The 15,509-nt window shown below is 42.7% G+C and overlaps 1 protein-coding gene and 1 long non-coding RNA gene across 3 annotated transcripts; one reads left to right on the top strand and one right to left on the bottom strand.

Annotated features, from left to right (window-relative positions):
- Window positions 1–1,723: 1,723 nt before the first annotated feature.
- On the bottom strand, window positions 1,724–5,775 carry LOC127363578 (uncharacterized). The gene is made up of 3 exons (XR_007884906.1): window positions 5,686–5,775; window positions 3,034–4,552; window positions 1,724–1,790 (listed from the first exon to the last, which is right to left on the bottom strand). It is a non-coding gene; the product is annotated as an uncharacterized LOC127363578 (long non-coding RNA).
- Window positions 5,501–14,930, top strand: arhgap35b (Rho GTPase activating protein 35b). Of its 2 annotated transcripts, none has more exons than XM_051400246.1 (7): window positions 5,501–5,714; window positions 8,335–12,240; window positions 12,616–12,757; window positions 13,089–13,166; window positions 13,353–13,484; window positions 13,704–13,809; window positions 13,938–14,930. In XM_051400246.1, the coding sequence occupies exons 2-7, from the start codon at window positions 8,521–8,523 to the stop codon at window positions 14,347–14,349; spliced, it is 4,590 nt and encodes a 1,529-aa protein (XP_051256206.1). In that variant the 5' UTR covers window positions 5,501–5,714; window positions 8,335–8,520; the 3' UTR covers window positions 14,350–14,930. The 2 variants fall into 2 exon arrangements, with proteins under 2 accessions (XP_051256206.1, XP_051256205.1); XM_051400245.1 differs by lacking the exon at window positions 5,501–5,714 and adding an exon at window positions 5,773–6,415.
- Window positions 14,931–15,509: the final 579 nt, after the last annotated feature.

The raw sequence follows: 15,509 nt of genomic DNA, 5'->3' as shown, positions 1-15,509 counted from the left end.
ATAGAGTGCAAAAATCAAAAGAAACTTGTACAATCAGATGAAAGTTGATCATTTAGTTGGCACAGAAAAGATGACTACAGCAGAATGGTAGGTATTGTTGTGTTCCCCTATCAAAGCCAAACAGTGCTCTATATTAATGTGATCTCCGTATGCTACAGGATGTGCTGCATTTTTGGTTTCAAATGCTTCTGAGGTGAACCTTTGAAATTGAATGCAAGCTGAACGCCTATTGTTCAGACATAGGTATTTTTGTTATATGAGTACAGTATGCAGTATAAACTAAAATTAGTTTATTAGAGTTCATGTTTAAAGGAGCACCATGCATCACTGCCAGGCTGCCAGGTGCTCCACTTCCAGGCCAGGTTTCAGGCTCAAGTCCTGGTTTCTCTCACCTAGAGGTCATACTGGCAATGCCTTTCGTCTGGACCTTCACTTTTGCAACAAAGACTTTCTCTGCAGCTGCCGCCTTCAACAACACAGCTCCCAGGGTCACATGGACAAAAAGCTTCTCTACCATTGCAAGGTGAAGATCACTGGGAGCTGCCATGATTTGTCCAGAAGACAGCTAGTGTCTAAAATGTATGTATGTCATTTTAAAATAAATAAATAATAAAACTAATATATTTTAAATACACTATGCATTTATTCCTCTGATAGTGGTTTAGAAAACATCAGTTTCGGTCCAAAGATTCACAGTCGGGCTTGTTTGGGTATTTCTTAAGTCCTATTTACTCTTTTGCAGTCATCAGAAAATCAACTTGAAATGTTCTGAGGTCAAAACCATGCACAGCCGTCTCAGACAGACCATAGCACAGATAGACTGCTGGCAGCATTTTTGACTTAACTTTGAAGGGCATCCAAGACATAGCATGTGTGACCACATGCATGTGGAAAACATGAGGGTATTCTGCTAAAACATCTGGCTTTTCTAGTCTGCACACACTACACATTAACCTTGTGCCAATGAAATCGAAAAGACACTAAAGAAAGAAACTACAGTACTACTGTAAAGTGCATCTTCACCACCTGAGCTCATGATGTATCCTCCTGTTATTTTCCAGTTGACTTTTTTCAGTAAGTGTTCCTATCTTTGTTTAGCAGTTCCTGTAAGAAGGATTTCCTTCCTAGCTGTTTCCTGATGTTCAGGGTATTCCTTCATGACCATTTGTTTTAGCTCAGTTCTGATGTGAACTACACCTTTCTGATTTTTTGTTGTATCTCCTGCATGTGTATGTCTACTTAAATGGTTTCCTTCCTCAAATACAGAGAAGTGTTTTGTGTAATTAACTGGAATGTAACACCTGCCAAAAGTGTAACTGCTGTTAAAATATGTATGCTAGGACTGAGTTGACTGACTTAAACCAACTTCCTCTCAGGAGTACACCCTCTTCCTACCCACCTCAACTCATACTGCATCAACTGCTGTCAAATGCAATACTAAAACAGCGAAAGATTGAAAAATAACCGATTTTGCAGATGTAACCTTCTGCCTGATTTCAATTTCACATAATTGCATTAAAACAAGACTAATTCTGAACATCTGACATATTATGGAAGAAATCCAAACAATCCTTGCATAGCCTGCCTGTCATAAACTGAGTACCCGTGTGTACAGTATTTGAGTGTGAAGTCTAGTAATCCTACTTTTTTCCTCATTTTGTATTTAAATTGCTAAGATTTTCCATTTCAATTTAACAATGAATCACAGAGGAATGATGACTTACTTGGGCGGGGTGGAAAATGGGTTGTTTCTCTTCTTTCTCTCTCTCTCTCTCTCTCTCTCTCTCCCTCTGTCACACACACACACGTACACACAGAAAATTCATGTGATATAATAAATGAGATAGTGGGTATCAGATATAATCTTTAGCACATATCTAACTCACCAAAGTCACACTAACCTTTACTACTTCTACAACTTATCTATTTCTCTTCCTTCTTTGCGTCCTGTGTTTGACCTGTTATGTTGCATTATTCATACTTCAGTGTAGAGCTATTATTAAGATAACTGAAGAATATATTTTAATATTGTCTGGGTGCACTAACCTAGCATTCCTGACTGTTATGTCCTTGGCTGAGACGCCATATTGCCCACCTATTGTCCATCTGCACTGATCTCCCTCAGCACCCATCTGCTGTCCCTTTCACCCCATTCTCACCTCCACTGCCTCTCATCCCCCAGATCTCTGTTACACTCCAACGGCTACTTTATAAATTGACCAAGGTGTAAAACAAAACCCCATACATCAACAAGCCGTGGAAAGACATTTGTATATGTATATGTATGAAATGTAGAAAGAAATAGAAAAGAAACACATATCTATTGGGTATGTCGTAATCTTAAGTCTGTTTTCTTTTGATAATAATATACACAGTCAATGTGAGGATGAGGAAGAGGTTTAATGTCTGTAACTTCCCTTGCACGATCACTGGGACAATAACAAGCATGAGCTTATGGCTAGATCATGATGTTCTGAATTATAGGAAGGCTTAGGGCTCTGCCTAGTGGTAGTAATATCAATTACACTGAACTGGCTCCTATTCTTGTGAAAGGGCTGGTTTGCCATTAAATTTGATTCCCAGATGAATCCTGATGAGTTTGATGACCACTTGACTTTTCATCTAGCACTACAAACAGACAAGCAAAAAAAGTCCATATTCTAACACTCACACAGTTTATAACAGGATCCTTCTGAAAACCAATGACAGATGTCCTATTTGCATCCAGAATTTCCCTTGTAATAGTGTTTTTTACACTGTGATGAATCCAATTTTATTTAAGCAATGGATCTCAATATTTTTTCCACCACCGTGGAGCCAAAGAGGTTTAATTAATTTAACTGGTATATTTTTATTTTTGTGATGCACAAGCATGACAATGTTCTTGTCATGCTTGTGCATCACAAAAATAAAAATAGACACACACAAAAATATATACATGCATATCTGTAATATACAGATGTGTGTAAGTATGTATGTATGTATGTATGTATATACTGTATACATACATACAGTCCATAGAAATATGCCTACCTGGTCTTACTTAATAATCAGAGTGTGTGGACAGCCTGACTGAAGTCGAACCGTTTCTCCCATATGCCTCTCCAGTAGCAGTTTCGGTTACTTGTTCAACTGAAGGTGAGTCTTGTAGACTACATAATCCATCGCCTGGCTCACTTTCTTTTCCCAGCCTAGACTAAATGAACTCCCTCTGGGAACCGCTGAATCCAGACGGATACAATTACAGCACAGCAAAGGTACTTTGTAGGAAAAAAGCTTGAAATTTTTATAGAAAGTAAAAACTGTGACCACATTAAGCCTTCATTGCAAAGGTGATAGAATATTTCTTGGAGTTTATAGCCTATAAAGCCGCTAGGAGGTGGCAACGCTAAAGTTAACAGTCTGCACAGAGTAATCAGATATGATGCTGATGACTGATGCCAGCCTCTGTTAAAGGTGGAGGAGCTGAATGGTAGTGAACATGTGCAGGTATATCCTTGTGAGTATACACAGTTGCCTCTACTACAGTTTGCTGTCTAGATGTTTTGGAATACAATTTCTATTGAAATAATATTCCTTTTTGCTTTGGACCTTTTGTAAAATCGAAAGGTCCTCCATGTGCATGCTGCAGTCCCACAGTCCTTGTTTTTCTGTTTAATTATTAGAGAGTTTACCAGGACTTGTGGTGGAATGTAACTAAATTTAGCTCAGTGCAGATTGTGAACTATTGGCTAAACCTGACAGATAATTGATCCCCTGTAGGGAAATTAAAATTTGGCACAGCAGCACAGGAGAATATAGTGTAAAGAGTAAAGATAGAATAAAATACAATAAAATATAATACAAATATAAAATATATACTCTATATACAATAAAGTGGAATATAATATGCCTGTGTATATCTGTACAACATGTGCAATGTTTGAAGCATTGTGCAAAAAAAGAGCTGTGCTCAACAGGTTAAGAGTTAGCAGTCTCAGGCAGCAGGGGTAGGTGGTACTAGTGTGCTGTGGCGTTCTAGAGTCGAATGGCTGATGGCACAAATGAGCCTCCCAAGCGGGGGCACGGGGCTGGATCAGTCTGTGGCTGAAAGTGCTCCTGAGCTGCCTCAGCTCAGCGTAGAGGATGAGAGGGGTTGTCCATGATGGCTTTCAGCGGCCCCTTCTTCCTCTTCTCAGTCGCTGCCTCCACACTGTCCAGCTCCATCCCCACTACCTTCTTCACCAACTTGCATAGTTTGTTGGCACCACAAGTCCAGATGCCTCCTCCCCAGCACACCACGGCAAAGACGATGACACTGGCCACTACAGACTGGTATAACATCCATAGTAGCCTATTGCACACGTTGAGGGGCCTCTTGCTGCGCCGTAGTCCATCTGTGATACAGCCGACAATGGAGGAGTCATCCGAGAACTTCTGTAGATAGCAACGTTCCAGAAGTTGATGCAAAAGTCAGAGGTGTAGAGGGTGAACAGAAACAGCGACAGTACAGTTCCTTGGGGTGTACCGGTGTTGCTCGTCACCACATAGTAGGTCTAACTCGAGCAGCTAGCTACAAGAGTAAAATGATGCATACATATTAACAATCTAATAATGTCTCATATAATAATGTATCAGTCACAGAGACTGATTGTCTGCAAAATTAGTACTTTTACTATTGATACCTCAAGTAACTTTAGCTGGTAATACTTTTGTACTTTTACTTCTGGATGTTGGACTTTTCCACCAATGATGTCACTGTTAACAATGTAAAAAAACAACGGTGTGCTAGCTAGCATAAAAAAGTTATTGTCATTAACATTCCTCTTGGTGTAGAGTAACATTAGTTTAAGATAAAATCATACACTAGCTGACTAATAACGCCATACACATAATAACTACAAGTCACATAAACATCTTTACTTAAAGATCCCCTCCAGACGACATATATACAAATAGTCTTCTCGGAATAATAACGAGGATCTGAAATGTTTATATGTGTTTTTTTTCCATATTAAAACCCCTACTCCATCTACCTTATTAAAAAATCCTGCTGGACACAAGATGTCTCCTAAAGTTCATTCTCAGTTTTTCTACATCACACTAGTATATTTATGACGTCACAAGTCATGCTTTTAGGCTCCGCCCCTTAAAATCAGACTTTCTATGAGCACAGATAAACTTTCTACTTTCTGCAGAAGAATGTGAAAACATCTTCCTAGTGTCAAACTCTGCACATACATCTTTCTGCACAGTGCAGCTCAAACATTCAGCCGTAGGAACAAGAATACAAATATATTTTTGAGCGGAGGGGGACTTTAAAGTTGGTTCAACTCAAAAACAGTATTTTTAATCCCAGACACCTCCACTTTATCTGGGTGTAACGTTTAAAATACAGTTAATATAGTTTGAGTCCTAATGTTGTACCAAGATGCTGACAGACAGACAGGCAGACAGACATGTGTTGGTCTATTCACAGCACGCGCAGTAACGTTACATGGACGTTCCATCAAAGGTCGCGAGACAGGAGGCAACCGCTTTCTGTTGTAATCCGGTGTAACGCAGTGTAACAAATGGTTGCTATGGGGCGAGAAAACACCGTGGTAATACCTTTGAAATGTGTCCTGAATGGCGAGAAATCGATTACTTGTGAGTAACGAGCCCCGCATATGCAGTATAGTGGAGAGCGAGCGGCAGAGGACCGACCTGCTGCAGTTGTGTGAGGGCGCCGCTGGGTGAGTCCCTCTCTCCGCTGCTTCTGTCTCCACAGCTCCCTTTTCCTAAAGAAAAGAAGAGGAGAACTAGGTCCGGGGAGGAGGGCCGCCGCCATTATCGGAAAAGCTGGCAGAAATACCACTTTCACACACGCAATCTGCTCGCAAATTGATCCGGACACATGAACAATTTCTGTTGCAGTAGAAGCAATATTCAGACGAATCACCACGGCGATTGCAACAAACTCACCGTTGTCTCGTGTGCGCGACCGGCCCAGCGTTATGTGGGCACAACAATGGACAGAATAATTATTGCAAAAGCAACGTGGTGAAGCGAGAAGAAGACGGCTAAGCAGATTTGTACACGCCTAAATTTCTCATGAGGAAAAACCCCCTTTTTTTTGGCAAGAACAAAATTGGATTGTTCTATCAATTCGGGATATTTATTTCTTCCACCCTCCCCCCCCACCCCCCCTTCCCACCACCACCCGTGTTTAATTGCAGCGAAAACAGTGATGCTAAACAAGAGAATCCAGGCATGGGCATTGGATATGTAAATCAAATTACCCCAATCGCACAAGTTGTAGTATTACCAGTATTATCTGTGAACTGAGGCGACACACGGCGTGTTCTGCGGCTTTATGCTTATGCACATCAGGCGGCGAGGGCTGCGGCAAGCGCTGGCCTGACAGATGCAAGAGGAGAAAGGGAGAAATGCGATGGTATGTACCTTTCATGCTCTCGCCTCGTCTTTACGGGCTATTTCCTTGTGAAGCTGTCGAACGCTACGCCCTAGACAGCTGGGTAAATAAATTCCCTTTAAACGTTGTCCGTCCGTATGGAGAGAAGGTAGGCTATCACCAGATTTCATTATGTAGACAGCAGGCCTGGCGTGGTCAGCCCCTCTCTGTGCACCCTAAAGCCCATGTTAACTGTTAATCCTTTGCAAAAAAAAAAAAAAAAAAAACATGTAACGTTACAAAATTTTATCCTAGTAAGTCGGTTATGTAAATGAAATTGTTTGAAGATGCGATTCGGTTAACTGTGTTTTGATGCTGTTGAAGATGGGGCATTTTTGGTAGTTTTTATTTGTAAAGAACTTGTCTGTTCATTTGGGTATCAGGCCTAGCTCAGCTGAGCGGTGTGGACTGACCATGGTTGCTTTTGACCCTGCCGGGGCTGTTTGTTTCTAATGTGTGGTCACTTCATGTGACAGGTTAGTCATTTCAATTACAATCCCATAATTTCTTCTCTTTTGTCATAATGTTTGACACCATTGGATTATCCTACACATGAGTGAAATTCTGCAGTTGGTCTTTTATTTGTATTTTCTTTCATCGAAATGATGAGTTATATCAGAATTGCACCAGTGCTATGATAATGGAGGCATTAATCAATGCTGTAATAATGGAAGAATTAACATTAAGTTCAGTGTCCTTTTGGCACAGATTGTACAATGTGTTTGACTCGCTGTTAATGAGTCCTTCATTCATTCCCTGTTTTTATCTTTAGAGATCAGGCTGTTTCATTTAAGTTTAAAAAAAAAAAAAAACTGAGGTGCCCACTCATCATTTTCACCCCACTCACTGATCAGCTGACAGGATCGTTTAAAGAGCACCACTCCCAGTATGTCTCATAGGATTAATGTCATCATTTTGATACTGGGTTGGTATTATAGGAATTTATCTTCAGATGAGTGGGCCGGAGCTGAGAGTTAGTTGATTAATCAATTAGATGATCAATGTTAGATTAATTGGCAACAGTTTTGATAATCAATTTAATATCTAAAGTTGTCTAATAAAATGCCAGAAACTGGTTCAGCTTCTCATATGTGAATATTTGCTGGTTTTCTTAGTTTTTCTATGCTAGTGAATAGAATAATAATTCATTTTGGACTGTTGGTCAGACAGAACAAGCTATTTGAAGATGTCACTTGGGCTCAGAGATACTGTGATAACCTTTCTGAAAAAAAGTATTTGAGAAAATAATTAGCACATTAATTCAACAATGAGAATAACGGTTCCAGCCCTAGAATGGACAAAATCTGCCTGGAAATTTAACGAAATTTGCAAAAACCTGTGTGCTTTTTCGTTTGAATTTGTGTTTATTTTAGTTTGTCCATTACCTGTATAACTAATATCTATGGCTCCTGTAACAATGTATTCACATTATGCTTTTGCTGCTGACTGGACATGATGCCAAAAACTACAACAGTGTTTTGATAACAACTCAGTGTGAACAGTAATAATATTAATGCAGTGATTTCACACATTACTTGCATATTAATTGCTTTTGACAAATGATCCGATTGTATCCATGATCAAGGCCATAAACATTGATAGTACTTGGAGCCTAATAACCAATTGAACTCATTATTAGAGATCTCATAGTTACTAAGAAGGATAGACATATAAAAATACCATATCCAAATTTACAGACATTTGCAAAGGCAATGTTGAACATGTTAGCTAAATACTGCCAGTAACCCCAAAACAAAAAGTCAATTTCTACAGCATAAATAGCATGTTTTAACAATATATATTTTTTAAAAATGTCCTGTGTTTAATAGTCTGACATTTACCCACTTTTTTTTTGATTGCCCAGTTTGTCTGATTTCTTTGTTTTTTGTTTCTTTTGACAGGATCTGATTCATATAAGGAATGAATGAAAGAACGCTCTGCTCATATCACTGCACTGCTATTTATTAAAATCCAGCAGAAGAACGTGAAATCTGATCTCCACTGTGGATCAGCAACTTTATGGACAGACATTCAAGTGAACTCCTTTATACAGTGCCTGTTTATGGCAGGATGAGCACCAGCAGACTATGATGGCGAAAAAACAAGATGCCCGATCACCCATTTACAACCTCATTGTGGTGGGTTTGTCAGGAACAGAGAAAGAGAAAGGGCAATGTGGGGTTGGCAAGTCCTGCTTGTGTAATAGGTTTGTGCGGCCTAGTGCTGATGACTTCTACCTGGACCACACATCAGTGTTGAGTACAAGTGACTTCGGGGGTCGAGTGGTTAATAATGATCACTTTCTGTTTTGGGGGGAGGTGTCGCGGGTTCTGGAGGAGGGGCCTGAGTGCAGGATGCATGTTGTGGAGCAAACTGAATTCATCGATGACCAGACGTTTCAGCCACACCGTAGCACTGCTATGCAGCCCTATATCAAACGGGCAGCCACAACCAAGTTGGCTTCAGCAGAGAAGCTCATGTACTTCTGCACAGATCAGCTTGGCCTGGAGCAAGACTTTGAGCAAAAACAAATGCCTGAGGGAAAGCTGCAGGTTGATGGCTTCCTGCTTTGCGTTGATGTCAGCCGGGGCATGAACCGCAACTTTGATGACCAGCTGAAATTTGTCACAAACCTTTACAGTCACCTTAGCAAGACTAAAAAGCCAATTGTGCTGGTCCTAACCAAATGTGATGAAGGAGTTGAACGCTACATCAAAGATGCTCATACCTTTGCTATCACAAAAAAGAGTCTGCCAGTAGTTGAGACGTCTGCACGCTCAAATATAAATGTAGACCTTGCCTTCCTCACTTTGGTTCAACTTATTGATAAGAGCAGGGGCAAGCCTAAGATCATTCCCTATTTTGAAGCCCTAAAGCTCCAGAGTCAGCAGATAGCTTCTGCCAAGGATCGCTATGAATGGCTAATCAACCGTATAGTAAAGAATCATAATGAAACCTGGTTAAATACCAGTCGACGCATGAACACCTCCCCAGAATACAAAGAATATGTCTTCTTGGAGGGAACAGCTAAATGCAAGAAACTTTTTCAACAGCATGTCTACCGTCTGAAGCAGGAACACATTGAGAGGCGTCGCAAAATATACTTAAGCACTCTTCCTTTAGCACTTAGTTCTTTGGTGCCTGACCTGGATGAGATAGATCAGCTGAGCTGGTCTGGGGTACAGAAGGTCCTCGAGTCCAAGCAGCACTTTGCCCACTGGTTTGTTGTTCTAGAGGACTCACCATGGGAGGATACATCTCACATTGATAACATGGAAGATGAACGAATCCCTTCAGACCTACTGGAGACTGCTGAAGCAGAGGAACTATTTAATGCCCACCTGGAACATCTGCGTAATGAGTGCAGACGGGCAGAGATGAGGCTGGAGTTTAAACAGAAGTTGGCTTCCTCTCCCTTTGTCACACCTGGTAAACCCTGGGAGGAGGCCCGCAGCTTTATCATGAATGAAGAGTTCTACCAGTGGCTTGAGGAGCCAGAGTACTTGGACCTGTACAACCGCCATCAGAAGGAGATCATTGACCGTGCTAAAGAAGACTTCCAGGAGCTCCTGCTGGAGTACTCTGAGCTTTTTTATGAGCTTGAGGTGGATGCCAAGCCAAGCAAGGAGAAGATGGGGGCAATTCAGGAGGTTTTGGGGGAGGAACAGAGGTTCAAGGCGCTACAAAAGCTTCCAGCTGAAAGAGATGCTCTGGTATTGAAGCATATCCACTTTGTCTATCACCCAACCAAGGAGACCTGCCCAAGCAGTCCTCACTGCGGAGACTCTAAGATTGAACAAATCTTAGTTTCACGGTTCCCTACGTGTTACCCCTTTTTTGATGTGAAAGCTCATTTTGGGGACACCAAGGCTGATAGAATTAACCTTGTCATACTAGGGAAGGATGGACTGGCCAGAGAATTTGCCAATGAGATTAGGGCTCTCTGCACAAATGATGACTGGTATGTGTTGGACGGGAAGATGTATGAACTGACACTGCGGCCTATTGAGGGAAATGTACGTCTTCCAGTAAATTCCTTCCATACCCCCACTTTCACCCCTCATGGATGTTTGTGTCTGTATAATTCAAAAGAGTCCCTCTCCTATGTGGTTGAAAGCCTTGAGCGACTTAGGGAATCAACTCTAGGTCGAAGGGACAGTCAGCTAGCACAGCTGCCAACATCACTGCTTTTAGTCACTAAAAGAGGCGTAGGATCATACGTGGATATAGGTGGAGAAACTGCCTTAAACCTAATAACACAGGGACAGCAGGTTGCAAGGAGACTGCAGTGTAGCTTTTTAGATCCTGCCTCCCCTGGTGTGGGCTATGGCCATAACGTCAATGAGACTCAAATCAACCAGGTGCTGAGGGGCCTTCTGGATATTAGAAGGAGCACATCCTTTAGTAGCAGCTCCCCACCCCTCCTCCCTGAGCCTCCGGGTCTCCGAGACTCTCCCCATCAGCCGGCCCCAGAGGCAGACCTTCGCATTGTCATGTGCTTAATGTGTGGAGACTCCTATGACATTGAGCAGCTCCTGTCCCCTTTCCTAATGCATCAGCACTGCAGGCCCATGTCTAATTGTGGCACCTCTGTATTGCTGGAGCAGACAGTTGGTGGACACAAACTGGCTATAGAGCTCTCTCTGCTCTCATACCACGCCTCCTTCACTTTGCGGAAGAGCAGGTTAGTACACGGCTACATTGCTGTGTACTCGGTCTCCCGAAAAGCCTCCCTGGAGACCCTGTGTGCCTTCTTGTGTGAGGTTCAGGACATCATCCCAGTTCAACTGTTGGCTGTTGGAGATAGCCAGGCAGAGCTCACTGACAGTGACTATGCCTGTGAACAGCTGATCCAGGGGGAGGAGCTAGCCCATGAGATTGAGGGTCGTTTCAATAGTGTGGTTTGTGGGTCCGGGGGCGTGGTGGGAGGTCTGCACAGGATAGAAATGTTCCATTCTTTTCTGATGGAGGTGGTAGAGAAACGCAACATTGTGGAGGCCACACATATGTACGATAATGTTGCTGAGGCATGCACGAATGAAAATGTGTACTCCCCACGTTGCAGTTCCCCCAGTCCTGTCACCATGTTCCTGGATTCAGAGGATGACGTAGAGCCATCACCACCATACTATGATGGCACACTCACTTCTCATAGTGGGGGCTACAACCTGCCCGACTTAGATTCGAGTGACATCTCTGTCATCTCTGATATCAGAGACTTTGAGAACAAACTCAACAACAAAGTACCTCCCCAAGTGAGAGTTAAACCAGGTGTCACTTTTGACTTCCGGAAGGTGAGCCGTAATCCATTTATCGATACACTAGGTCATCGTCGCTCCTTACCTTCTGCTGTGACCTGGGTTCCTGGTGGGGATGTGGGCTACGACCCCTCAGACTACGCCGAACCCATTGATGCTGTTTCAAAACCCCGCCCTAGCAATGAAGAGATCATTTACTCAGTGCCACATGACAGCACACAAGGCAAAATCATCACCATCCGCAACTCCAACAGGATGCACTCCAATGGAAATGGCTCAGACAGTGAAGCAGACAGCAGCTCTCTGGAGCGAAGGAGGAAGTTCTCAGCAGCTGGGGTGAAGCCTCGTCTTTACCGTGACCGGTCCAAGCGGCTTGGCAAGTTCAGCAGCTTTCGCACGAGCTTCATTGGCAGCGATGACGAGATGGGAGCCCTTCTGAAGTCCAAGGAAGATGACTTTGGGACCCTGAAAGGCGAAAGCCTTGTTAATGAGGAGAGTGAGGACCCAAAAAAGAGGAACATTCTGAAGAGCCTACGACGAACCGCCAAGGTGTGTATTATACAACCTGTTTTAATCCAGAAAGAGAAATACCTTTTTTATTTACTTGTCCATAATCTCATACAGTAATTGTTAATTAATTTGTTTTTAAAGTTTTCTTAGATATTGCCCTTATGAAAACTACACTACAGTCATTGCTATAGGTATAATAGTGCTATCACACACACTATAAGGTCAGTGTTGAGTGAGCATGTTTAAACTGTGGTAATGTCTTGGGAAGGATCTTGACACTAAGCTTGTCACTGAGTGTTGATTTGCTGCTGATGGCGAGCAGCACATTTTCTTAGAATCCAATGAGTGCCACAGTATCAACATAATTATCCCTGATTGTGACACTCGGGGTCCTCCATCTTTCTTTCTTCACAGAAAACGAGACCAAAGCCCCGTCCAGCTATTCCCAAGCCCCCAGAGAGCAGTTACTTTGGGGTGCCCTTAGTGAATGTGGTATCCCCAGACAGACCTATCCCACTCTTCATCGAGAAGTGTGTCCGCTTCATTGACACAACAGGTAAGTTTTTTGTCTTTTAACCTCTTTTGAACTAAAATGTGCTGCTGTGCATGTGGTGTATGCAAAATCTGATTACAAATTTTATTCTGAGAATTACTGACAATTGTCTTATATGATCTTATATTGTAAATATGAATATGTTCATGACCGCAATATGATATGAAAATGAATACAAGGGTTTATTCAGTTACGCACTCCTTTTAGAAACTGCCAGCATCTGTATTGTCATGTCTGTCTGCATCGGGGCTAATGAAGTGTTTGTGCTTTGCTTGTTTCCCACTGTGCCCCCCGACGTCTTCCTCCTTCTCTCTGCTGCTTTCTTTTTCCTCAGGCCTGAATACAGAGGGTTTGTACCGCGTTAGTGGCAACAAGTCAGAGATGGAAAGCATGCAGAGGCAGTTTGAACAGGGTGAGTTGCTCATCAGACTTGTTTGAACCAGCTGTTTGACATGTAATTATGTGGCTATCTAATCAAAACATAAACAGAGTTACTAAAGGAAAGTGACATGCAGTTGATTGTTTGGTCCTGATGACAGCTACTACTGACAGGTTTATTTCATCTGATCTCTTTAACTCTCTCATTCTCCTTGTGCAGACCACGGATTAGACCTAGTGGAGAAAGACTTCTCCATAAACACTGTGGCTGGAGCCCTCAAAAGCTTCTTCTCTGAGCTGCCTGAGCCCCTGGTGCCTTGTGCTCTGCAGGTGGACCTATTGGATGCTTTCAGTAAGCAAACACTGCTGGGCTGGGAGGGTCTTTACTAGAACATAAAAAGATTATTTCTTTAGGAGGGCCTAGGGTAGGGAAGGTTTTGGAAGACCTGTTTGGCTCTGTTTTAGGAGGTTTTGTGTTGACAAGAATCATTTTCATGGTAGTATAGAGAGACACTTTTTGGTCTCAATGGTGAGCTCTCAGTTTTAATGGTAACTCTCTCTGTGTGTGCAGAAATCAATGACCGAGAACAGAGGCTGTATACCATGAAGGATGTCCTGAGGAAGTTCCCCAGGGAGAATTACGATGTCTTCAAATATGTACTGAGCCACTTACACAAGTAAGTCCCCTGTCTGTCGTTTAAAAATCTCTTTCATGCGTATGTTGGTCTTCTGTGGTAGACACCCATGTGTTTTTTTTTCTGCACTGTATGAATAAATTGGTGTCTATTTGTGTGTTTTCCCCCAGAGTGAGCCAGTTGCACAGGTTGAACTTGATGACCAGTGAAAACTTGTCCATCTGTTTCTGGCCCACACTCATGAGGCCGGACTTCACCACAATGGATGCCCTGACTGCCACACGCACCTACCAGACAATCATCGAGACCTTCATCCACCAGTGTGCATTCTTCTTTTACAACCAGCCCCTCCTCGACTCCCCCACTGGCCTAGCAGGCCTCCCTGCCTCACCTACCACCACCCTCAGTGGGAGCTCTGCCTACTCTTGTTACCGCTCCTCTCCTCCGCACACCACCACACACTTCAGCCCCCTGCAGCAATCCCCGCCCACCACCCCCCAGTCTCCCCTGCAGTCTCTGCTCCCTCCCCTCCACCAGCACCCCCACTCCCACCATTCCCCTGCTGAACAAGAGACACTGTGAGAGACAGTGAAACCGCGTGTGCCCATGATGATGCTGGACCTTATCACCAACACTAACAAAAAAAAAAAAAAAAACGTGCACTTGCACACTACATTTTTGATCATGGACAGCATAGGTTATGAAGAGAGGAGATGGGAAGTGTCTGAGAAACTTCCCTAACCTGCCATTTGTATCCATATTTGTGTGCATCAGGGCAGGCTTTCATTATCAGTGACTCTTCCTCTGCCCTTTGAATCCCTGAACGCCTGGAATTTGACATCAGGTCGGAAGTGGAGGACAGATGTTGCTGTCACAGCAAGCCTTTCTTCTTGTCAACAGCCACCAGTTATCCTACACTACCAAGAAATAGAAACCTCTATGCCAAGCTGGAAGAATTTTGATTTGTGGCCACCATGTTTTTATCTGAGTAAAACTGTTTTATTTTTTGTTTTTCTCATGAAAGTACTGCCACTGGATTTTTAGACTGTTCCTCTGTAGGTCCTTTGGGCAGCAGTTTGCTCCGTATATCAGAGGTTCCTCTGTCTGCCTTTCTCTCATCGGCTCTACTTGAGGGGTCAGCATGGGGAGGGAAGGGAAGGGAAGGGAAGGGAAGGGAAAGGGAGGGGAAAGGGAGGGGGGGTCACATCCAGGGATGCACTTTAATGATCACTGTTGTTTTTCCCTCAGAAGGGTTTTTTTGTTTGTTTTTTGTTGACATACTGTTTTCTTGAGTGTTTTTAATTTCACAGCTCAAACAGCCATACCCATTGCCTCTACAGAGCTCTGGCAGATCAAACTTTGTTTACATCAAACTTGTTTTTGTATCCACAAACTTATCTGAAGCACTTTTTGATAGTGTAGTGTTAAAATTAGAAGGAATGCCACATTGATTAATTGTTCATACGTATTGTTTGTTTAGTGGTTGAGTGTGGCATCAGTGCAGGCTTGTGAAACAAGATCTTTTTGTAAAAACTTAAGTTGTTTAAGTTGATCCAGAGTTCCCATTTTAGGTTGATGGGAAATCTGAATCGAGTCATATTCCTCATTCATCCAGCCATGTGAAAAATAGTTTTAGCGTTTGTCCTCTTTCTAGCTGTTGGTTGATCAGAGTGGATGTTTAGGGGAATTTGGATTAATTAGACCAATATAATATCAGAGAGGACTTTGCCTGCCATCAGTCA

Source organism: Dicentrarchus labrax, unplaced genomic scaffold (assembly GCF_905237075.1).
Source record: "Dicentrarchus labrax unplaced genomic scaffold, dlabrax2021, whole genome shotgun sequence".
Lineage (NCBI taxonomy): Eukaryota > Metazoa > Chordata > Actinopteri > Moronidae > Dicentrarchus > Dicentrarchus labrax.
Note: the sequence above shows the minus strand (reverse complement) of the source record. Positions and strands in the feature narration are given on the sequence as shown.